This window comes from Podarcis liolepis (assembly GCF_965112155.1).
Source record: "Podarcis liolepis genome assembly, chromosome: 8".
NCBI classification, from domain to species: Eukaryota; Metazoa; Chordata; class Lepidosauria; order Squamata; family Lacertidae; genus Podarcis; species Podarcis liolepis.
The window spans coordinates 23202153-23226463 of record NC_139560.1 but is presented as its reverse complement, the minus strand read 5'-3'; the positions used below and the strand labels follow the sequence as shown (position 1 = coordinate 23226463).

The following is a 24311-nucleotide window of genomic DNA, read 5'->3' as shown; positions in this document are numbered from 1 at the left end:
ATGTTCTGTTTGGATGACTGTAATGTGCTTTATGTGGGGCTGCCCTTAAACATGGGCAGTAAACTTACATTGACTGGGGCAGCCAGCTGAGATAACATCAGTCCTGAAGGACCTTCACTGGCCATGTCTTCATTTCTGGGCTGTATTTAAGGTGCTGCTATTGACATATAATGTCCTAAATGACTTGGAGTCCAGGTATCCAAAAGAATTCCTCTCCTGTACGCAGTGTTCGAAATTAACCAGGTGCCAGGCGCATTTTGCACCTGGGTATTGGCCACTTGCAACCAAGTGAAGACGCTTGGGGGTCAGGATGGCGCCTGCCATCTCCACCATCTGGAGATGTGTGCCTGGGGATCATTGGATCTTGACTGTTTTCACACATTAGCAACACATCCTGTAGAATTCTATCCCTTAGATTTTATCTATGCAATCAGAATGAATCTCAGGAACCAAAATGCTTTTTCTGTGCAGCCTGAGCAGGAGCAGTGAACAACGTTATAGTTGATTGTTGTAGCTTGTCTTCACTTACCCAACCACACTGCCCTGCTCATAGTTGTGAAGAATATTCTCACTTTATGGTCTGTGTCACTATTACGAAAAAGAGGTAGGAATAGGTCAATATATAGGTGGACTGCCCCTGGATCAAGTGACTTTTCCTCAAGTTCTTAACGTAGCCCCCTTAAAAAAAAAAAAAGTTGCCTCTTTTGGATGATCAAAAAGCCACATGTTTTCTTCTTCTGTCTAGGATGAATTGTGCTACTGCAATTTGCCTGCCTTTGCAGAATTGCAATGAGAGGTCTCTTTGGGTACCACTGCCTGTGTTTATGTTTGCCTGTTTCTTCTGCAGTAAAAACCGGCTTGTGACTGTGGTGCCAAGTGATGCTCCATTCAATACCAGGAGGGCTTACACGAGTGAAGATGAAGCCTGGAAATCTTATCTGGAAAATCCCTTAACAGCAGCTACAAAGGCTATGATGAGCATCAATGGGGACGAGGACAGCGCAGCTGCTCTTGGATTACTGTACGATTATTACAAGGTAGGGAGTTCAAACGAGGATTAATCAAGCTGCACTGGCAAAATTCAACTTGTGTTTTATGACCTATAAAGCCCTCGGTGTCCTGGGGCCAGCTTATTTGAAGAACTGCCTCCTGCATGAATCTGCTCACTCTCTATAATGGTCATCTGAGGTGTTGTTGTCTATCTTTTGACCTCTGGAAGTTTGCTTTGCTGCGACACAGAACAGGGCCTTTCTGGTAGTGGCACCGAGGTTGTGAATGTCCTTCTTATGGTGACCAGGCTAACTGCCTCTCATTTAGCCTTTAAGTCCAGGAGTTGCTACCCTGTGGCCCTCCAGATGTTGTTGGACCATAACTCCTAGCATCCCTGACCATTGGCTTCACTGTTTGAGACCAAAGGGAGTTGAAGTTCAGCAGCATTTGAAGGGACACAAGTTAGTCCACCCCTGCTTTAGATGAATAATTGAGATTTTAAAATTTCTGCCAGGGGCTTTGGTTGTATTTCTTTTGCCTTGGTGCTCTGGATAGTTTTTAGTGTTGCTTTGCTTTCATGTTTTGTTCTGGTTTTGCTGTCTTGTCGTTCTTTGATTTTATTGTATACCAAGTGTATATTGCAAGGTGCCTCAAAAGCTGGGATATCTAAATTCCTAAATACATAAATAATAATAAAGTTTGGGCTTTTTTGCTTACAACTGGAAAATATTTCCCCCCTTCTCTTTTTTGATTGAATGTCAACTGCACATGGTGCTAAACCTGTCTTCAATTTTTTAAAGTTTTGTTGGGATTTTTTTTACTTTAAATACCAGACACTGGGGGGGGGGGGGGAGAAGATCAGGAGTGGGACCAAAGTGCATGGGTTTTAAATACCCTTTCATCCCGTGCCATGGTCCCAGTCATTGCCCCTCAAACCGTAATGTAGCTCGGGTGCTCCTGTTTGGCATCAAAGGGAGTATCCGTTCCACACCAAATGTCAACTGGGGGTTAGTTTTCATTGGGACCGCAGCATAGGAGGAAAGGATGTGTGCCATGAATGGGCCTAATTTAGTTTTCTTCATTTCAGTGGGTCTACTCTTGAGTAAAAGGGATGCAGGTGGCGCTGTGGGTTAAACCACAGAGCCTAGGGCTTGCCGATCAGAAGGTTGGCGGTTTGAATCCCCACGATGGGGTGAGCTCCCGTTGCTCGGTCCCTGCTCCTGCCAACCTAGCAGTTCGAAAGCACGTCAAAGTGCAAGTAGATAAATAGGTACCGCTCCGGCGGGAAGGTAAACGGCGTTTCCGTGCGCTGCTCTGGTTCGCTAGAAGCGGCTTAGTCATGCTGGCCACATGACCTGGAAGCTGTACGCCGGCTCCCTCGGCCAGTAAACAGGGGCGCCGACTTATAAAAAATATTGGGGGGGCCCATACCGGGGTCCTGCCGCTGGTTCGCTCGGGTAGCCGGGAGAACGCAGTTCGAGGTGGCGGTGTTGGGGAGAGACCCTCGCTCAGGGCGCCACTAGACTTGGCGGCCGGCGGCCTATCTGGGGGGTTTTGGAGCGTATTTCGGCGGAGCGATTGGGGAGGAGGGGGCTTGTTGCCGGATTCTTCAGCTGAGCCGGAGATCCGCTGCTGGGGGTCCCTGGGCCGAGTTGTGAGCACGGCCTGCTGAAGGGAGATCCAGCCGATTGCGCGACGGGGACGGCCGGGGCTCTCCGGCTAGGGCGCACGGCTGGCTGGCTGGCGAGGGAGGAGGCGGGGGTCCTCACTCTCTTAGGAAACGCACCCGCGCGCCCGATTGCCACGAAGTCCGAAGGGTGCGTGTGTGGAATTAAAAAGCAAAAACGAGATACAGGCAGGGCAGGCAAAGAGTTTTCTGCAAGAGGATGGAGGGCAGGTTGAAGAGAAAATCACTCAGGATGAGACAGTCAAATCAGCCATGATAAAATGGGCTCAGGATATTGGGTATAACATCATGTTTGAGGACTGGGAAAGGTTATGGACCACCGGAATGAAATTCACGGCATGTAATGCCTTGAAGGAAAATATTATGAAAATGATTTATAGGTGGTACATGACCCCAGTCAAGCTTGCAAAAATATATCACCTGTCTGATAATAAATGTTGGAAATGTAAGGAGGCTGAAGGGACATTCTTTCACCTCTGGTGGACTTGTCCAAAAGTGAAGGCCTTCTGGGAAATGATCTATAATGAGTTAAAAAAGGTATTTAAGTATACCTTTCCCAAGAAACCAGAGGCCTTCCTCTTGGGCATTGTTGGCCAGAAAGTGTTAAAGAAGGATAGAACTTTCTTTATGTATGCAACTACAGCAGCAAGAATACGTATCGCAAAATATTGGAAGACACAAGATTTGCCCACACTGGAAGAGTGGCAGACGCAATTGATGGACTACATGGAACTGGCTGAAATGACTGGCAGAATCCGAGATTTGGGAGAAGAAACAACGGAAGAGGACTGGAAAAAATTTAAGGACTATTTACAAAAACAATATAAGTTGTATGAATGTTAAAAATTTACACGATTCGGAAACTATAGCTTCAGCAATTAGATTTGGGAAACAGGAAATTATATTTTAAGTAAGAAAAGGTCAAAATCTAAGGTAATACTATGTTTAATTTAAGATATAAGTAACTGATGAAAAGTATGTTAAATTTAGAGGTATAGTATTTGAAAAGTACAAAATAAGGTACGAAACAAGGTAATAATTTGCTGATATCTTTATTATAAAGAATGCAGGGTAAGGGAGATGCGAGGAAGTCCAGTTAGTTATATAAAAAATGTGTTGAATGGTTGGTTTTCTTTTCTTCTTTTTCTTTTCTTCTTTTTCTTGTTCTTTTACTTTTTTCTTCAGTGTATGTTTCTAACTTTGTATTTGAAAACTTAATAAAATATTTATATATAAAAAAAGAGAAAATCCTTTCGCTTTTCTGGGGCGCAGGGAAGTCTCAGAGCCAGAGGTTGGGGAAGGGACCCCCTTTGCTCTGCCCTCTTCTCCCGTCTTAGATTCTCATGGGGGTCCCCGCCCGAGCTTGCCTGGCCACCGGGCCACACAAGGGCCGCGCTCTACGCGGCTCGCCTTGCTAGCCGCGCAGCTGTCCTCCGCGGCTGCGGAGCGGCCCTGCGCCGGTGCCCAGCCCCTCTGGGCGCCCGCTGCGCTGCCAATGACAAGCGGGCGACGTCACGGGCGGGGAAGGCGTCGCTTTCTTTCCCGATCCTTCATCCTCCCAGTCTTCCAGCCCTTTTTTGGGTTGGAAGCTCGTCTCGTTCGCCCTTCTCCTTTCTTCACCCTGCGCGCAATTTTCCTCCCTCGTCTCCCTCCCCATTTCTCCTTCCTTCCTTCCTTCCTGACTGACTGACGGGCTTGGGCTCGGGCTCAGGCTCGTGCTTCGGGCAGGGCTCGGGCTCAGGCTCGGGCAGCCACAGCGTCGGCGGTGTTGGCGATCGGCGGCGCGGGGGGATGGCCCTCCCGGGGGAGCCGGCGCTGCTCAATGGGGTTGCCAAGGAGACAGGCCGGCCGCCCCCCTCCCCCGGCCCGGCGCCCCCCGCCGCGCCGGTGCCCGTTATCGAGCTGGTGCGCGCCGGGAGCCCTATATAAAAGCCGCGGACGCGCCCACCGCCGCCCGAGATTATTGGGGGGGCTGAGCCCCCCCAAACGAATTTTTGAGGGGGCTCGAGCCCCCTCAGGCCCCATGGAGTCGGCGCCTATGCCAGTAAAGCGAGATGAGCGCCGCAACCCCAGAGTTGTCCGTGACTGGACCTAATGGTCAGGGGTCCCTTTACCTTATTTTTGAGTAAAATGACAGTCACATCTAATCTGGACCCCCAGTGATTGGAATATAACATAACATAACATAACATAACAACAACATAACAACAACATAACATAACATAACATAACATAACATAACATAACATAACATAACATAACATAACAACGTAAGAATAGCCTGTTGGATCAGGTCACATTCCTTTCTCACAGTGGCCACTTGGATGCCTTTGGGAAACCATCAAGTAGGATTCAAGCATACAAGCACTCTCCTTTCCTGTGGATTCTAGCAACTGGCATTTGGAAGCGTTGCTGTCTCCAATTGTGGTGGAAAAGTACAGCCATCATGTCTAGGAGCCATTGGCAGCCCTCTCCTCCATCTTTTAAAGCAGTGTTTCCCAACCTTTTTTGGGCAAAGGCACACTTGTTTCATGAAAAAAATCTCGAGGCACTCCACCATTACAGCCCCGTGACGTCAGCGCGCAGCGTCACGCCGGGAGGGACGCACGAAAGTGTAAGTTTCAATTTTTCCCCCTCCCCCTTGCCTTCCTTCTGTGCCAACTGCCAAAAAAGCCAAGAATCGCGGGACCGCCGGCGGGGGGGGGGGGAGGGCGAGCGGAGGCAGCAGCGAGCCCCGTTCCTCCCCATCCGCCCCATTCCGTGCAAGGAGCGCGAACAGGTGTGAGAAGGGGGTCAAACCTGCGGGTCGGCGCCGGGGAACCTCCAAGCTTTGGGGGGGGGGAGGAGGCAGCAAAGCGAGGCAGGAAGGAGAGCGCGGCTTGGCTGGGTGAGCTTTGGCAGGGGCAGGGAATGAGAGCCGCGAGGCGGGCGCTGTGGACGGAGGCACTGCCTGCCGAGCTCGCAGGCAGCCAGGCAGGCAGACGGCGAGAGCCCCGCGCTGGGCGGCCTCTCCTCTCCTCGCCGCCGCCGCCCCGCCTCTCGCCGCCCGACTCGCCCGCCTCCCTCCAGGCCACATCTTGCGGCACACCAGGCAACGTCTCGCGGCACACTAGTGTGCCGCGGAACACCGGTTGGGAAACACTGTTTTAAAGTATAAGAGAAAGAAACACATAACACTAACAGATGTGCCCAGTGCTGTATGTTACTTTCCCCTGAAAGTGTGGGGAAACTTCTTGTGACACCTTGCTTTTTAAATTTAGCAGGTCGTCAGGGAACAGGGACGCAGGTGGCGCTGTGGTCTAAACCACAGAGCCTAGGCCTTGCCGATCGGAAGGTCGGTGGTTCGAATCCCCGCAACGGGGTGAGCTCCCGTTGCTCGGTCCCAGCTCCTGCCAACCTAGCAGTTTGAAAGAACGTCAAAGTGCAAGTAGATAAATAGGTACCGCTCTGGCGGGAAGGTAAACGGTGTTTCTGTGCACTGCTCTGGTTTCGCCAGAAGCGGCTTAGTCATGCTGGCCACATGACCTGGAAAAACTGTCTGTGGACAAACGTCGGCTCCCTCGGCCAGTAAAACGAGATGAGCTCTGCAACCCCAGAGTCGTTCACAACTGAACTTAATGGTCAGGGGTCCCTTTACCTTTACCTTTTACAGGGAGCAGATAAGATTGCTTTGAGAGTCAAATTTGGCCCAGCTGGCTAATCTTATCCCCTGCCGTCGCATAATGTGAATCCTGTTGTTTCAGGTTCCTAGAGATAAAAGGGTGTTGTCTCTTAACAAAGTGAGTGATAATCAAGAAGACCAAGATAAAAGGTACAGTATTATATTATTATTTTAAAAGCATATCAATAGGCTGCATCTAAGTGGGGTGGGGTGGAATACTTGCTGGAGTACAAGTTTTAAAAAGTAGCAAGACGGCTTATGGTCAGGGCTGGGCTCAAGATTCACCATGGTAGGGCACCCACATAGGGGCCCACTAACAAGAGCCTCCTGGATCTGCTCCTGTTTACCATGCAGTATAAATACTGTTTATTTCATTTATGAATTGCTTCCTGTGAAGTATCTCAAAGCAATTTCGCAACACAACAAAAAACATTTATAAAATAGTTGCATGTATAAAAGCAATGAAAACAATTGCATCTTAGGGATCCAAGCCAATCAGCTTAAACAGTATGAAACGTTATGTGTTAATAACTATTACAGTTCAGATTACGTGTTTGTTTGTTTTTTCATGTTTTTTTTATTTGCATATGCCTTTTATTCAACTTATCTCAGGGTGGGTAACAGTGCAATTAAAAGCAATAATGCTCCACTATAAAGCCATAACAATATAAACATGAAGCCAGAAAAGTGGAATCTTATTTATTTTATAGCCCATCTTTCTTCCAAGGAGCACAGGTTGATCCATGGTTCTCCCTGTGCATGTGTCCACACACACATATACACACAGAGAGAGCAAGAGAGAGAGCAGCTAATACTTACCTCAGAATAGCCCTATAAAGCTGAGAAAAGAGTAAGACTGACTCAAGGCCACACAACAAGCTTGATGGCCAAGTGGGGATTTGAACCCAGGGCCTCCTAGTACTAGTCCAGCACTAACCACTGCACCACACCGGTTAACCGTAGTTACAAAACTTAGCCCATGACCTTTTATTCACATTTCTTTCCCCAGAAGTTGCCTTTCCACCAGTGAAGCTCAGAGCAACTTGGCCAGCGGTGGGGAAAACAGAGTCCAGGTTTTGAAAACAGTGCCGGTGAACCTTTCTTTGAATCAGGAGCAGCTGGAGACTTCAAAAAGGGAGCAGTTCAGTTCCAGCGTATCCGGAAGCCCGACTTCCATTTCTGTGACGGGGGTGATGGTGGTGAAAGCAGAAGAGTACACCCCTGTTTACGTGGCTCCATCGGCGCATTACGCAAGGGGAGAAAATGAGGAGCACCGGAGCGTTATATTTGAGCATGCGCATTACGAGGTGCCCGGCATCATGCCCCCTTCAGCCTACCTGAAAGATGACCAGCGGAGTACTCCCGATAGCACTTACAGCGAAACTTTCAAAGATGGAGGGGCAGAGGTATGTCTTTCAGCTGGGCTGCTGTGGGTATGGCAGTACTGACCAACAGCACAATCCTAACCAGGCCTATTCAGCAGAGGAAAAGCCCTATTGAATTCAGTGGGGTTTAGTAAAGGTAAAGGGACCCCTGACCATTAGGTCCAGTCGTGGACAACTCAGGGGTTGCAGTGCTCATTTCGCTTTACTGGCCGAGGGAGCTGGCATATACCGTATTTTTCCCTCTATAACACGCAGATTTTTTCTCCTAAAAAGGAAGGGGAAATGTCTGTGCGTGTTATGGAGCGAATGTGTGGTCCCTGGAGCCAAAAAATCAGACAAAAATCAAATCGGGAGTCACGGAGAAGGGAAACCTGAAAAGAGGAAGTGGCTGCTTTCCTGCATTCTGCCTCAGGGTCTTACTGCCCCCCTCCTCTGTTTTGTTGCTGTGTTTGCTCAAACGGAACAAAGAGCAGGGAAAGCCCCTCCCCTCCAGGCAAGCAGAGGGGAAAGGAGAGTTGTTCCTTCTAATTCCTCTCTGTGCTCCAGTGCTGCTGCGTCTAGGGACTAGCAGGCAACATGCAGGTGGGGGGGGGGGGAGGGAGAGAGAGAGAGAGAGAGCTGGCTGGCTGGTTTGGGTGCTTGGGTGGGGGAAAACTTTTGCCTTTCTTTCCTCCCTCCCGTTAAATCCCTCTCCTGCATTCTTAGCCAGCTGCTTCTCTGCACACCCCTCTCTTGCTCCTTTTCCCTTCTTTGTTTTTCCTTCCCTCCCCACTTAAAATGTGGTTACAAAGCATAGATCCACATGGATCCTCAGGATCTTTGCATTGGGTCACCCCAAATTCACCATCAGATCACATAGCATGTCCATGGCTACAGCCTGCCCCCCAAAAATCACACACCCACTGTTGCCTGGGGCTGCAATGGTGCAAAAACGTGGTTAAAAAGCATGGATCCACATGGATCTTCAGGATCTTTGCATTGGGTCACCCCAAATTCAGCATCAGATCACATAGCATGTCCATGGCTACAGCCTGCCCCCCAAAAATCACACCCACTGTTGCCTGGGGCTGCAATGGTGCAAAAACGTGGTTACAAAGCATAGATCCACATGGATCCTCAGGATCTTTGCATTGGGTCACCCCAAATTCACCATCAGATCACATAGCATGTCCATGGCTAGAGCCTGCCCCCCCAAAATCACGCACCCACTGTTGCCTGGGGCTGCAATGGTGCAAAAACGTGGTTAAAAAGCATGGATCCACATGGATCCTCAGGATCTTTGCATTGGGTCACCCCAAATTCACCATCAGATCACATAGCATGTCCATGGCTACAGCCTGCCCCCCAAAAATCACACACCCACTGTTGCCTGGGGCTGCAATGGTGTAAAAACGTGGTTAAAAAGCATGGATCCACATGGATCTTCAGGATCTTTGCATTGGGTCACCCCAAATTCAGCATCAGATCACATAGCATGTCCATGGCTACAGCCTGCCCCCCCAAAATCACACACCCACTGTTGCCTGGGGCTGCAATGGTGCAAAAACGTGGTTAAAAAGCATGGATCCACATGGATCCTCAGGATCTTTGCATTGGGTCACCCCAAATTCACCATCAGATCACATGTCTGTGGCCACAGCATGAAGCACAAAAATGATACATCCACTGTTTCATTCAGAATTTTCCCCCTTGTTTTCCTCCTCTAAAAACGATGTGCGTGTTATGGTCAGGTGCGTGTTATAGAGCGAAAAATACGGTAGCTTTCAGGTCATGTGGCCAGCATGACTAAGCCACTTCTGGCGAACCAGAGCAGTGCACGGAAGCACCGTTTACCTTCCCGTCAGTGCGGTTCCTATTTATCTACTTGCACTTCGTGCTTTTGAACCGCTAGGTTGGCAGGAGCAGGGACCTCACCCTGTCGTGGGGATTCGAACCACCTACCTTCTGATCAGCAAATCCTAGGCTCTGTGGTTTAACCCACAGCACCCAGGTAAATAGGATTAGGATTGCAGCCTTTCTTATTCTTTTGTCAGCTGCATAGATGGACAGCACATTTTAAAATATATACCTTGTTTGGATCCATAGAAAATTAGTTGAGCTTGGGTGTTCTCAAAATCATAAGCGACTCATGAATTTTAGTCCCACTGTTTTCAGCTAACAGGCTGGAGCCAACTTGTTATTTTTATAAGAACTGCAAATGCCAAGCTTAAAAGAGGCATTCCCTCTTTTCTGCCACAAAGAAGGGAATACCTATTCTGAGGTAATGTCCTATTCTTGGGCTTCACATGGAAAACAAAACCTATTTCTGGCGTTCAAAAACATTGGGCATGTTTATATCTTAGCATGCCCTCCAGAAGCCAGCTCACTTCTGCTTTGCTCTCCCCCAGGCTTTCAACTCCCGTGCGGCATGTCACCCAAACCAGGGAATCGCGATTAAGGTCCTTCTTCCTTAATTGTGATCTGTAAGCAAGGTTTGTCCTATGGCTACAAATTGTAGATCAGGTGGAGAAAACCAGGTTGGACGACACAGTCAGCCAAAACTTGGCTTAGCTGCTGCACTGCGATGGGGTTAAAAGCCCAGGGAGCAAAGCAGAGGCAGGTTTGTCTCAAGAATCCTGCACATTTTCATGGTCACAGTAGTAAGCCCCCCTTTGGCTTACTGTGGTGTGCAAACGAGACCCTTGTTTTAGCCATATGCAAATGTAATTAATAAAGTACCTGATTAACCGTATCAGTAATCCTTTGACTTTTAAAACGCGAGCAATTTGATTTGAAGAGATTGGATTTGATATCCCGCTTTATCACTACCCAAAGGAGTCTCAAAGCGGCTAACATTCTCCTTTCCCTTCCTCCCCCACAACAAACACTCTGTGAGGTGAGTGGGGCTGAGAGACTTCAGAGAAGTGTGACTGGCCCAAGGTCACCCAGCAGCTGCATGTGGAGGAGCGGGGACGTGAACCCAGTTCACCAGATTACGAGTCTACTGTTCTTAACCACTACATCACACTGGCTCTCACATTTGACTCTTTTGATGCACAGTTCCTCTTTGTTTTCCAGAAATACCGCAGTGGATCTGTGGGGCCTGAGGAATACATTTACGAACAAACAGCCAAGTAAGTAACAGCAGTGCACTGGACTCTCCTGGTTTGCGTCAGGTGAAAACAGAGGGCATGCAGGGCCCATCCTTGGTGGCTACTCTGTCATCCAGGAAATTGTGATAGTTCCTTTCAGCATTCCTTCTTTTTTGTGCCTCTCTCACCAGCTGGTGGAGGTATCAAAATTGTTAAGGCACTTTCTCAACGAATAGGAGGCTGAAATTTGGTACACTTGTCCTTCAAGGCACAGTTAGTATAAATAATGCTGAAAATGTGGCGTTATTAAAGCTCTTGGTCTTTCATTTCTCAAGTCTGTGTTGTGACAGTGGCCCTCACTGGTGCACTTAATATTTATTTATTTAAAATACAGTGGTACCTCGGGTTACATACGCTTCAGGTTACATACGCTTCAGGTTACAGACTCCGCTAACCCAGAAATAATGCTTCAGGTAAGAACTTTGCTTCAGGATAAGAACAGAAATCGTGCTCTGGTGGCGCGGCGGCAGCAGGAGGCCCCATTAGCTAAAGTGGTGCTTCAGGTTAAGAACAGTTTCAGGTTAAGAACGGACCTCCAGAACGAATTAAGTACTTAACCCGAGGTACCACTGTATCTACATCTCTTCTTTCTGCAGTCTAGACTGCAGTGCATGGTACAGCTTAAAATATGCAACTGACGTGTAGATGAAAAACCATAAGATGAGCTTATCGACAACAGAGGCAGTTTAAAAGTGGGCAAAAACAATAATGAAGGATGCTTAAAATGCCTAAGCAAAATAAATGCCAAAATAAGAACAGTGGATGCATTATTCACAGGTGTGTATCCTGCAAAGCTCTTTCACAGCCAGATGCCACCCCATCAGGGAGAAGGGTGATGATCAGCCAGGACAGACCTTTGTGATTGGCTCTATTTCCATGATTGCGTTATTCACACTCAGGCCTTTGGCTAGAACAATAAACTTTAAAAAAGGGTGTGTGAAATGTGCCTTAGGAAAGCATTCTGGTTGGCCATGCTAACATGCGAGATAGCAATGTAAGGATAACCTTTCATACCTCACCAACGCAACATGAAGCTGATTACGAGGAAATGACCCCCCCATTGGCCAAAAAACCTTCATCTTCAAAGAACCCTAACACAGCAAGGCAAAAGGTTTAAAGCCTTACAGTTTTAGTACCTTCCTAGACAAAAATGAATTATTCACTTTAAAAAGGGAGCAAAGTTTGAATTCAACACCCACTAAGATTAAAGGTAAAGGTAAAGGTACCCTGCCCGTACGGGCCAGTCTTGACAGACTCGGGGGTTGTGCGCCCATCTCACTCAAGAGGCCGGGGGCCAGCGCTGTCCGGAGACACTTCCGGGTCACATGGCCAGCGTGACGAAGCTGCAGCTGGAGAGCCAGCGCAGCACACGGAAACGCCGTTTACCTTCCCGCTGGTAAGCGGTCCCTATTTATTTACTTGCACCTGAGGGTGCTTTCGAACTGCTAGGTTGGCAGGCGCTGGGACCGAACGACGGGAGCGCACCCCGCCACGGGGATTCGAATCACCGACCTTTTGATCAGCAAGCCCTAGGCACTGAGGCTTTTACCCACAGCGCCACCCTCGTCCCAAACAACTTAGTGGTTCCACTAAGTTAATCTCCACTAAGATTAGAGGGGGCATTTCTGCTGATTTTGAATTACACTGGCTTCTTAGACTTTACAGCCAGGTAAGAGTAAAATAATATAAATTCGGAATTGCTCTCTGTATAACTCCTCCTACTCTAGGGCACAATCAGTGGGGTGGAAGAAATTTCCCTTGTGCTTTAGGAAAGAGATTACAATTTTGGTCAGGTATATTCTGAGTTTTAAGAACATTGTCAGGAAAGTCTGTTCACAAATAGCAGCCAAATTTGCTATTGCCTAACCCTGTCAAGGCTTATGCTCCAAACACTACGAATGAAGCTCTTACGTTTAAGTAGGAAAAGGTTTTAGGAATTTGTGCTCCAAACCTTCCTCAATTATTGTTTCCTTTAAAGCATTAAAACTGAAGACTTTGATTTGAGAAAGGCAAGGCCTTGCAAAAAGCAAGTGAAGATCAAGTGTCAGTTTTCAGCAAATCAATTGTGTTACTTTTAAGAGCTGGTTTGTTGGTTTGCTTGAAAGTATTTCTCACCCGCTGTTCATCACCACACAGCTATCCAAGGGCGGGGCCCAAAAATAGGTAAAACCACATCAATAAGTCTCATAAAATAGGGCGGCTAAAACATCAAACATTGCCAAATATAAAACAGATTAATACAGAATAAAGCTGCTTGCCAACTGACCCGGTACTAAACCCCTACAAAGGCCTGGGCAAATCAGTAGCCCTTAGGCTGCTGGTGAGTTCAGAAAAGTTGGCGCCTGCTGCATCACTTGAGGGGAGGGCATTGCATAGGTGGGGCGCCGCTACAGAGAAAGCCTTTCCCCAAATTAGCAGATCTGAATTGGCTGTGGCACAAACAGCAGGGCCTCCCATGATGATCTTAATACATGGTTATTTTAGTATGGATGGAGACATTCCTATAGGTATTTAGGTCCCAAGGCTTAAATAAAGACACCCCAGTCTCCTCTGTGCCTCAGTTCCAAAAGGAAACACAAACCCTGGAATCTCGCACCACTTGCCACTGTATGTCACCTTAGCTCTGGGCCTGCCACAAACCCTTGTAGCATCAGCAGGCTGCTTATTACCTTTTCGCCTCTCTGACACCTTGGGGTAGCAGTTTTTGCGTGCTCCTTTTCCTGTAGCTGCAGCATTACGTTCAAAGCTCAATTTTTGTCCTAGCAGGAGCGACAGCAAGTCACTGTGGGGGAGAATAGTTAGGGGTCACCTCCCGTGGCTTGCGGCTGCTGTTTCTTGTTCCTCTCCAGCCAGCAGGGGCATATTGCCTGTTGGTGAGCAAACGTCACGCAAGCTGGTTTCTAGGAAATGCAGTACTAAAAAGAGAGAAAGTTTTGATTCAGTTATGTAATATTCTGCATTCACTGGACTCCTGCAGCCCTTTTCTAACATCTGCTGTGCCAGGACATCGATGCTCAGAAAGGGGTAGGTCAGCAGTTGCATAGATGAGCCTGTATATTTATATAGCTTCTGTAAAAGAGACAACACAGTAGTACGGCAAGAAGCCCAGGCGTTCCTGTTGAAAACAGGAGTGTAAATAAATTATCCATAGTAAATAATTTTTCCTTGAAACCATAGGAATATAGGACCTGCCTTATTCTGAGTCAGGCCATTGGACCATCTTGCTCCATATTGTCTACACTGAACGGCAGCAACTCTCAGTGCTTCTTAGATTATCACATATATATTTATTTTTGCTATGTGTGTGTTTAGTGGTGCGCTGCTTCGGAAACATTTGTTGGGAAGCAGCTTATAAATCTGCAAACAAACAAACAATACCCCCCCGCCCTTCTTTATAAACTAAACTAAACACATCTATCTATGTAAAAATACGGAATGCAATAATAAATCACCCTGGGGACGGGTGTGTGCTGTGTTTGCTTTGTGGCCAATAAATTCCATTATGACAACATTACAGGCTCTGACGTAAATACCATGGCAGTTACCTAGACCTTTTGTTTATTTTTGTTTCGCTTTTATTCTGCCCACACCTCTCCTTCCTCCAAGGGGCTCGGAATTGTTCTTTTTAGCCTTGCATCCCTGTGTGGTAAGTTAGGCTGAGAGGGAATGGCGGCTTGTTGAAGGCCACCAGCTGAGCTTCATACCTGATGGCAGAGCTGAACCTGTTATTTCCCACTTCCAAGCTAGCTGTGCCAGGCTAGTTCTTGAACTGCGGCCATTTATACGACTCCATAAAAGCCTAATATCTGTGTTTTAGAACTCAGTGGCTTTTGTTATTAATTCTGTTGGTGTTGTGTTCTTCCTTTCTTCACATAGCAGCACATTCCGTTATACTTTGGAAGCGACCAAATCCCTGCGTCAAAAGCAAGGAGAAGGACCGATGACGTACTTAAACAAAGGGCAGTTCTATGCCATAACTCTGAGCGAGACTGGAGACAACAAATGCTTCAGACATCCCATCAGCAAAGTCAGGGTACGGCTGGTCTTTATGAGATTGGTAATAGTGATAAACTAATGGCGCTTTGTGTGTGTGTGTGTGTGTGTTTGTGTTCACCCTGCCTCCAAACACACTTTGTTGACACGGCCACTCATTTCTGCTAACAGACTTACGAAGCAGTCAGTTGAAACAGGTTGGATCTGCTTTTTTCTTAAAAAACAACCAACAGAACTCCTCTAGCAATGTTTAATGGACTACTAAGTTATCTTCGTTCCCATTTGTTTATTTATTGGAAAGAGACCATCCTTCAGTTTAAAAAAGCTCCTAGGGCAGCATACAGTGGTACCTCGGGTTACAGACGCTTCAGGTTACAGACTCCACTAACCCAAAAATATTACCTCAGGTTAAGAACTTTGCTTCAGGATAAGAACAGAAATTGTGCTCCGATGGCGTGGCGGCAGCAGCGGAAGGCCCTATTAGCTAAAGTGGTGCTTCAGGTTACGAACAGTTTCAGGTTAAGAACGGACCTCCGGAACGAATTAAGTACTTAACCCGAGGTACCACTGTATAGTCCTGAACAGTAAAACAACAACGAGAAAAAACATTTAAAAGTCCACAGAAAGCCACAAAGTCAGGACAAGGGCATTGGTTACAATTAGTTTCAATGGTGTGCTGCATCAAAACTTGCCTCAGGCAGAAAGTGTAACAGCGCCCAGGGGGATTTCTGCACCTCCATGCTGCAGCAGCTTGGATACGGCCAATCCTTAGTGCTTTGAGCATACAAATGCAAAGTAATGATAAAAGCATCTTGACTTTAAAAAGAACTTTCAAGGGCAAGGCATGGGAGGCAAACTAGATGTGACCAGAGAGATATGTGCATAGGATTCCCTGTTTCGTTTCTAAAATAGATCTTAAGAGCTTGGTGCTTCAGCACTGGATGAGAGGGTTTAAATCTCTGCCCTCCCACACGCTGTTTCCCCCGTGAAAACATGAAATTGTTAGTTGCCGAATGGGACAAAACATACAGACGTCATATAGGGCATTTTTCACTGGGAAAACAGTGTGGAGGAGGGAATTAACCTCTCCTCACCCAGCACCTGTACTCCCAAGCTGAATTCAACCTACCCCCACTGATATATTTATTTCAAGAAGTAAATCATGGGTGATTGTATTCAAGGGTGACACACAACATGTCTAGTTGGGCTGTAAGACCTTTTCAAGAAGCCTTCAATAGCTGAAATCCTGTTTAGGAAACTTTTAATGTCTAATAGGTTATTGTATTTTAGTGTTTTGTTGGAAGCCGCCCAAAGTGGCTGGGGAAACCCAGCCAGATGGGCGGGGCATAAATAATAATAATAATAATAATAATAATAATAATAATAATAATTTTATTTTCTGTTCTTTTTTAAAAATGTCAGTTTTGATAGTATTGGTGGGTCACCCCCCATCCCTGGTATGCCTCTTTGAAACTTGTTTTGAAAAGAGAAATATAATGTTTTAAAATAAGTGAATACAGGAGGCAGGAGGCAGCCTATGGGAGATCTCTGTGCTTGCCAATGTCACAAATGCCATGACAGTTGTGTGTGGTTTCATTAAGATTTGCAAGTCCCTCCCTGGCACATCTGTGGATACGAGAGTCCAGCTATTTATTTATTTCCCTATCAGAAAAATAGGAGCAAAATGTACTCCAGGTAGGAACAAATGGCAAGACAAAAAATGTTTAAGGATTTATCTTGCTTAGCATTCATGCTTGGTCAACCCCATCAACCATCTTAAGGTTTTTCTGTGGTCTTTCCAGAGTGTGATCATGGTTGTGTTCAGCGAGGATAAAAACCGCGACGAACAGCTGAAGCATTGGAAGTACTGGCATTCTCGGCAGCACACAGCAAAGCAAAGGGTCCTTGACATTGGTGAGTGAGAAAGCAGTCTCATCCTGCGTACCAGATCCATGCTCACTGGTGCCTTTTGTAACATTGGAGGTTTCTGGTAGGGGAATAAGTGCAGGCACCAGAAAGTTGTTTTTGCTGTAGAGCAGGGATAGCCAATTAGTGACCCATCAGTTTGCTGTTGGCTCACCCCAGTCTGGTCACTGAATGCAAGTTTGGTATTGGACTGCCCTGGTCCAGTCGTTGCATTTAGCAGTGCTGTACTGAATTCATTTCTAACTTTATTGCTGACTGACATCATAGAACCCACTTGACGTTTGTCAAGCTTACATGTACATTTTCTCTTTTCTTGTTGCCTCTTGTTTCTCATTTTCCTCTCCATTCTCCTTCTTTTTAGAAATGTAAACAAAAGATAAGGATAGTAGCATTGCCACTATGACCTGCTTTAGATCATGTTGTAACTCACTTGTAAGTCCCGCCTCGTCAACTGAAAACCAGTGATTCAGTAAGCTTGCATTTCTCAGAAGCTTTTCCTATTATTTGGCTCATGTTATATCTTACTCCCACATTGGTTTTTATCCCTTGTTCTGGCTTCAGGGCAATGAGCTATCAGCCCACCTCCATTATTATCATCATCATCATCATCATCATTATTATTATTATTATCCCCCCCCCCGAAATAGCCTCAGAATTTGGGAGTAACCGGGCAGTGGGCCATCAGCCATTTTCTCTCCCCCATTCTATTTCCTCACCATGACCTCTCCCTTGCCATTCGAGCAGAATTGTACCCATTTTTGCTTTTCAGAGCAGAGATGCCCCATGGCTATTCAGCTTGCCTAGCCTTTGGCACTAGTCATGGCTCTTCCCCTTATTTATGGCAATCTTAACATATTTAAAAGATACTGTCATACTGTACCCTCCCTTTCCCCTAGGCTATATTTGTATCAGTTGTAATCAGCCTTTCTCATAAACCTTTTGCACATTTTAACTCTCAGTTGGAGTGACCTAAACTGAACAGATCTTGCTGTCCTGTGTGAGTCAGAGCAGCACAACCTAACTATATATGTTGTCCTCGATATCATTTTCCTATTTAATGTCATGCAAGATGCTTCCACCCAAGAGCTATTAAGTGGGTCTTTTGTGCTTTTGCATACAATATTGCCTGTGATATTTATGCATGAATTTTGGGTGTGGAAAATGAGATAAAGATAAGGCACTTGAGGACTCGGGGCTTATCTGTACCACACTCTTTTTGGCTGCAATCTTGCACACTCTTAGTTGGCAATTCCCAGTGACCACAATTGGCCTTATTTCTGAGGCGATGCAATCATGTTAATTGTTATTCCCCCTTCCCAGGGAATCATGGGGAAATGTAGTTCTGTGAGGAGGCGTCAGGGCATCTTCAGTAAAACAAAAGAAATTAAACAGAGGTTACACCTGGATTGTGATCAACTAAGTGACACATACGTATAGATAGTGTAACATATTGTAGTCACCATAAGTGAAACTCAAGTGATGTGGAATGTGAAAACATGCCTGAGTAAAAACACAAAAATCTAAATTTTACAAAATGATCTGTGATCTGCTCTTTTTTGCAGCTGACTACAAGGAGAGCTTTAACACAATCGGGAATATAGAAGAAATCGCTTATAATGCCATATCTTTTACTTGGGATGTCAATGAAGAAGCAAAGGTAAGGCATCATCCCCCAGCAAACTTAACTGAAATGTAATTGTACTTATTAGGGCGGCTCAGAAAATAGGTTTTGTAGTCATGCTTGATTTAAAGCTTAGAAATATCTGGTTTTGATATTTTACTGAAATTCGAGGGAATTCTGACTTGGGAACTATTTTATAAAATGTTACTTTGAAGGGCTGCTGAATTGTTCTCTTCCACTAAGGGTCCAGGAAACCAGCTGGTATAGAATCATAGAGTCAGAAGCGACTCGCAGTGCAGGAATCCTGCCTATAGCTGTCCCTGGGTGGACTTGAACCACTAACCTTCTGGTTAACAGCCAGATGCATTGCCCCATTGCTCCACCTGAGGTACTAGGTCAGATGGGCAGCTGTTCTTCAGAGTGTCAGACAGAGCTTTCCCCCCAGCCCTAATGCAAACATCAAGGACAAAAGTAGAAATTGTGTGAACAGCTATTCAGCTCCTATGGAGAAATAAATTTAAACCTTTTCATACAAAAATGGATGTTGATAATATATCAGTTTGGTAAACAAACCACCAGCAGCTGATAGTTGTAAAAGGAATTCTGGAAGATTCCTCAAATCTTGTGATTGGGCACTACTACAACAAGAACTGCACTGGTAATATTTATGGTAATGTGCATAAAGTGAAGGTATTAGTGGGGGGAGACATACAAAAATGCATTATATTAAGGAACATTCCTTGCAAAACTATGTACATTGGTCAAAACGTATATAAAAATGTGTGTGAGGACTGTAAAAGTGATTTTTACTTTATTTTTGGCTCCTTTTATCCAAGAAAGTGTCGTAATTATTGATACAAATTGTGAGGATTCAGTGAAGGCCCATTTAACGGAAAGGAAAGGTGATGTGGTGCTGCTGCATTCTGTTTTGTTAGAGTAAATAAAAGCAGCTGAAAACAGTTTGGAACCAGAGGGAAAACCCAGTGACAATGTAATGCGTTGACCTTTCAGTAAGAGTAGCCATGACTGCATATAACGAAGATAAACGTGATCTTTGCATTTCTGCATGGGATTTTCCGGGCTTAGTTGTCGAAGACAGCCCATTGTGACACTAGGAGCAGAAGGACTGTCTTAATACTGAGCGAAGGAAGTCCATTTGCAGAAGAGTTCAGAAAAGCTTTCATTGATAGCCTGAGTGATTTTGGGCTATTGATGTTTGCTGATGAAAGAGTACATCCTGCTGTGCTTAGTGAGACAAATCCCCCATTGTGCATGAGTCGTTTGCCTGCAGAAGAATGTTAGCATTTTATTGAAAAGATGTTAATAACATAGGAGGGAAGCTTTGCAAGTGCTGGGCATAAAAGGTAAAGGTAAAGGGACCCCTGACCGTTAGGTCCATTGCACCAAAAAATGTAAAAAAATAATAAAAAATTAAACTATTACCCACTTCCTACAAAATGAATGGACAAACAAAATAGCCCTTAGCATGTGTGCATAACCTGCCTTCTTCCATCCTTCTGTAAAGCAAACGGAAACATTACAAGAAACAGAGGGATGCTCTACTCTTACTGAAGCATCTAAGCCTGACATAACACACAGCCTGACATCACTACTCTGTACATTTCCTCCCCCTGGATAACTCTAGCTTCACAGCATCCTCGGCCTGCCTCAGCGTTGTCAGTGTTTGTCTGCAGGGTTGCAGTTCAAATTATTCCTACCTTCAGATGAATGCTGGCTAATAGTCTTAGCCAGAAATTGCAAGCCTGCCGTTGAAACGCCTTTTACTTCAATCAGCGCTATTAAGTTGCAGCCCAGGTCGGCCTGACCCTGGTCTCCATGGTATGAAGCAAATATCCTGCAGGAACCTTAGTAACCTATTGCCACTCACAAAACAAAAATAGCAATTGCTATTACGGTTTTTTATTGATTGAAAATGAAGTATTATCCTGGTTTGAGAAACACAGGTGGGATTTTACTCTTAACGGTCCCACAGTCCTTTCCAGCAGAGTTTAGGCTACTATGAAGCATTGTCTGTGGGGCTGCCTTTGAAGACTGCCCAGAAGCCACAGTTAGTCCAAAACCCTGCTAGGCTGGGTTAGTCCAAAAACAAGCTAGTCCAAAAACAGTTAAAGGTGAAGGTAAAGGTACCCCTCACCATTAGGTCCAGTCGCAAACGACTCTGGGGTTGCGGCGCTCATCTCGCTTTATTGGCCGAGAGAGCCGGCGTTTGTCCGCAGACAGCTTCTGGGTCATGTGGCCAGCATGACTAAGCTGCTTCTGACGAACCAGAGCAGCGAACGGAAACGCCGTTTACCTTCCCGCTGGAGTGGTACCTGTTTATCTACTTGCACTTTGACATGCTTTCGAACTGCTAGGTGGGCAGGAGCAGGGACCGAACAACTGGAGTTCACCCCGTTGTGGGGATTCAAACCGCTGACCTTCTGATCGGCAAGCCCTAGGCTCTGTGGTTTAGACTACAGCGCCACCCAGTTATGGTAGTCCAAAAACAAGCTAGGCTGCTAACAAACCAGGCAATGGGCGGGTGAGGGGGAAGATATTTTTCCAGTGTTTCAACAGTCTCACTGACTCCTTGTCCATTTTTAGAGCACAAATAAAGGTAATAGTGCTTGCCATTAATTCTCTATATGATTTGGGACCTGAGTCCCCAAGGATCACCCAGGCCACATTAGCCTGCCCATTACTAAGGTCATTGCAGAGGTCGTCCTCTGGGTGGCCTCACCCTCTGAAGTGAGGGAGCCAAAGGTGGGGGAAGAGAGTGCTTCCATTGGTGGCATCTCCCCTTTGGAATGCCTTTCTCATGGAGCCACCTGATTGTTCCACTATCATCACCTAACATCACAAGTGAAGAGGATTATGGAGTGCTGTCTGAAAGTTTCAGCAGGAACTACCTGTAGTTCCATCCTCTAACCAGCAGGGAACCAGTGCATGATCTGCCAAGGTCCTAGTACAGGGGTCAGCAAACTTTTTCAGCAGGGGGCCGGTCCACTGTCCCTCAGACCTTGTGGGGGGCCGGACCATATTTTGAAAAAATATATATGAATGAATTCCTGTGCCCCACAAATAACCCAGAGATGCATTTTAAATAAAAGCACACGTTCTACTCATGTAAAAACACGCTGATTCCTGGACCGATCACGGGCCGGATTTAGAAGGCGATTAGGCCAGATCCGGCCCCTGGGCCTTAGTTTGCCTACCCATGTCCTAGTACAAGCCCTGTAGCACCTGCCAGGAGGCCCTGTTGGTTTGGGAATTGATGTGAGGCTGGGCGTTGTCGACCTACTGCAGCAAATAGGTAGAGCTTGCTAAAGGTAAATTCAGTTGGAAGAGCATAGGTGGCAGTTTATGTAAGTGCCCTGAACACGCATTGCCAAGGGATGCGACTACAAATTTGTTCCTCCTAGTATTTTTTGACATGTTTTGCTAGCAAGGGGGTGGCAAGCAGAGCTGTTCCCACATGGCAGAACTGGGCAAGTACAGCCACACAACCTCTGCTGGATGGCTCCACCTGTGTCATGATGTTCAGCGGTTCACCTGAATCTCCTCAGGAGACAAGCATAGGAAGGGAGCAGAGTAGGGATGCACAGCAAGAAACAAATGGATGTTGCAGCCATGGGACTGGGTTGATGGAGAACTCAGTGGACGTTGCCAGGCCTGGGGGAGATTGAATGAGGAGGGACCAGATGCTCTGAGGGAAGGAGGTACCTCATTTTACCACATGCCCTAACACCAGTCCTGTTTCCTTCATCACTTTTCTCCCTTGTTAGCAGCATAGAGCGTCTCTTTATTTTTGAGCTATTGTTGGGGCATTTAAAATGTGTTTTACTTAAGTGCTCAGGCTGTTTTGTGACTAATGTATGGAGGAGCATCTGCTTAGCAGTCGAAAGGTCTTGGTGTGGTGTAGTGGTTAAGAGTGGTAGACTCGTAATCTGGTGAACTGGGTTCGATTCCCCACTCCTCCACATGCAGCTGCTGGGTGACCTTGGGCCAGTCACACTTCTCTGAAGTCTCTCAGCCCCACTCACCTCACAGAGTGTTTGTTGTGAGGAAAGGAGAATGTTAGCTGCTTTGAGACTCCTTCGGGTAGTGATAATGCGGGATATCAAATCCAAACTCCTCTTCCTCCTTGGCTTCTTCAGGTAGGGCTGGAGAAAATCTGAAATTGAAGGGAGCTGCTGACAAGTCAGTGTTGGCAATACTGAGCTAGATGGGACCCTATGAGACAGCTTCTGACATTCCTACCCTTTGGTCACCCTGACACCAGCTGTTGTGGTGGTCGAGGTGCCTGCCATTTATGCTGTAGCATCTTCTTATGGTGTTTTGTGAACATTATTTTCATAGGTATCAACTATCTCTGACTACAGGTGTGCGCTGATAACCCAAGTATTTTGACAAGACTTAGCTTGTTATAATAATAATTCGGGGTTATAGGTCTTCGGGAGGGGGAGGAAACACCGATTGATTTGTGTTCCTCACCCTTCACTGTAATACTATTCCTACCTCCCATAGGTTCATGTGAGGCATAATGCTAGAAAGATCACATGGTGAGCAGTTTCCCTATCTGGGCATTAACTCGTTCTAGCCGTTTGCAGATAGGATTCCCTCCTGTGGGGGAGGCTCCCCACCCCAACCCACTCCACAATTACCTCACTCCAGAGAGCTGGAAGCTCTAATTATAGCCTCCCTTAAGGATAGTTTTTTTAAACTGGCTCCATTGTTCCAGGGCCATTTCCATCTTTTCCCACAATTTTGAGATTAAAATGAATTTCACCCTTACAAAGGCCTCTCTTACGGAAATTAAGATTCAAGGCTCAGTGTACCAGAGCACTGCCTGGAGTTGAATGTGGGGAAAAAGCACTTTCTTAAAGCAGAATATATTTTATCCTAGCGACTTTTGAAGGAGAAGGGATCTTCATAGTGATGCCATCATATTCACTGTGTTCAGTGACACCCCTAGCGACATGGAAGCCTATATAGTGCAGTCTCAAGAGTGCTGAGGCATCTGCAAATGTGTCATCCACATGAGCCAGACTGATAACACAGGTCATGGACTTTTCTGTGTTGTGGTTGTTAAGAGTCTTGGGCCAGCACTGGGAAGACCCAGGTTCAAATTCCCACTCACCTGTGAAGCTCACGGGGTGCTCTTGAACGAGCAACTGCCTCTCAGCTGAACCTACCTCGTAGGGCAGGCACCCCCAAACTCGGTCCTCCAGCTGTTTTGGAACTACAACTCCCATCATCCCTAGCTAACAGGACCAGTGGTCAGGGATGATGGGAATTGTAGTCCCAAAACAGCTGGAGGGCTGAGTTTGGGGATGCCTGTTGTAGGGTTACTCTGTGTAAAATAGGGAGGGGAGGACCTAATATGGCACCTTGAGCTCTTTGGAGGAAAAATGTTATATAAAGATAATGAGTAAATACAAAATCCACACAACTGGGACTCATCCATGCCATAGGGAAGCTACTTCCATGTGGGCAGAATTGCTTGTTTAGATCTTTAGATTGCTGTGGATCTTTTTAAGCACTATACCACGTGACCCATACTGTGAACTATCCCAAGTTGAGAAGCACTGCTTTAGAATATTTTAGAGCAACATGCACCAGATTAGGCGTGTGTCCTTCCTCCTTGATAAAAAGCTTGTTTCCATAGTTGACCTTGTCCCTATTATTATGTATAACCCATGAAAAATCATAGGGAGGGAGAGAATTGGCCTTCGAATAGCCTTCCCTATCCTGGTGCCTCCAGATGTTTTGGATTACACTACACCTTCCATCAGCCCAAGACATCTGGAGGCACCAGATTGTGAAAGACGGCCTTAGAGGAACTGTATCCTTTTCCTTTCCCTTTCCACCCACAAAACTTGTATCCTCTTGTCACAAGATTAGCACATCTGTGCTG

At 46.2% G+C, this 24311-nt stretch overlaps 1 protein-coding gene across 3 annotated transcripts in view; it reads left to right on the top strand.

Moving 5' to 3' along the window:
- GRHL2 (grainyhead like transcription factor 2) overlaps window positions 1-24311 on the top strand; it is an 86762-nt gene that overhangs the window by 24814 nt on the left and 37637 nt on the right. For 2 of the 3 annotated variants that reach the window (XM_083517302.1, XM_083517300.1), the window contains exons 2-8: window positions 848-1037; window positions 6421-6488; window positions 7348-7744; window positions 10781-10836; window positions 14731-14887; window positions 16650-16761; window positions 18336-18430. In XM_083517302.1, the coding sequence (XP_083373428.1) occupies window positions 972-1037; window positions 6421-6488; window positions 7348-7744; window positions 10781-10836; window positions 14731-14887; window positions 16650-16761; window positions 18336-18430 (951 nt within the window). In that variant the 5' untranslated portion in view covers window positions 848-971. The remainder of the gene's footprint in view (window positions 1-847; window positions 1038-6420; window positions 6489-7347; window positions 7745-10780; window positions 10837-14730; window positions 14888-16649; window positions 16762-18335; window positions 18431-24311) is intronic. The other variant, XM_083517301.1, reaches the window with a different exon arrangement.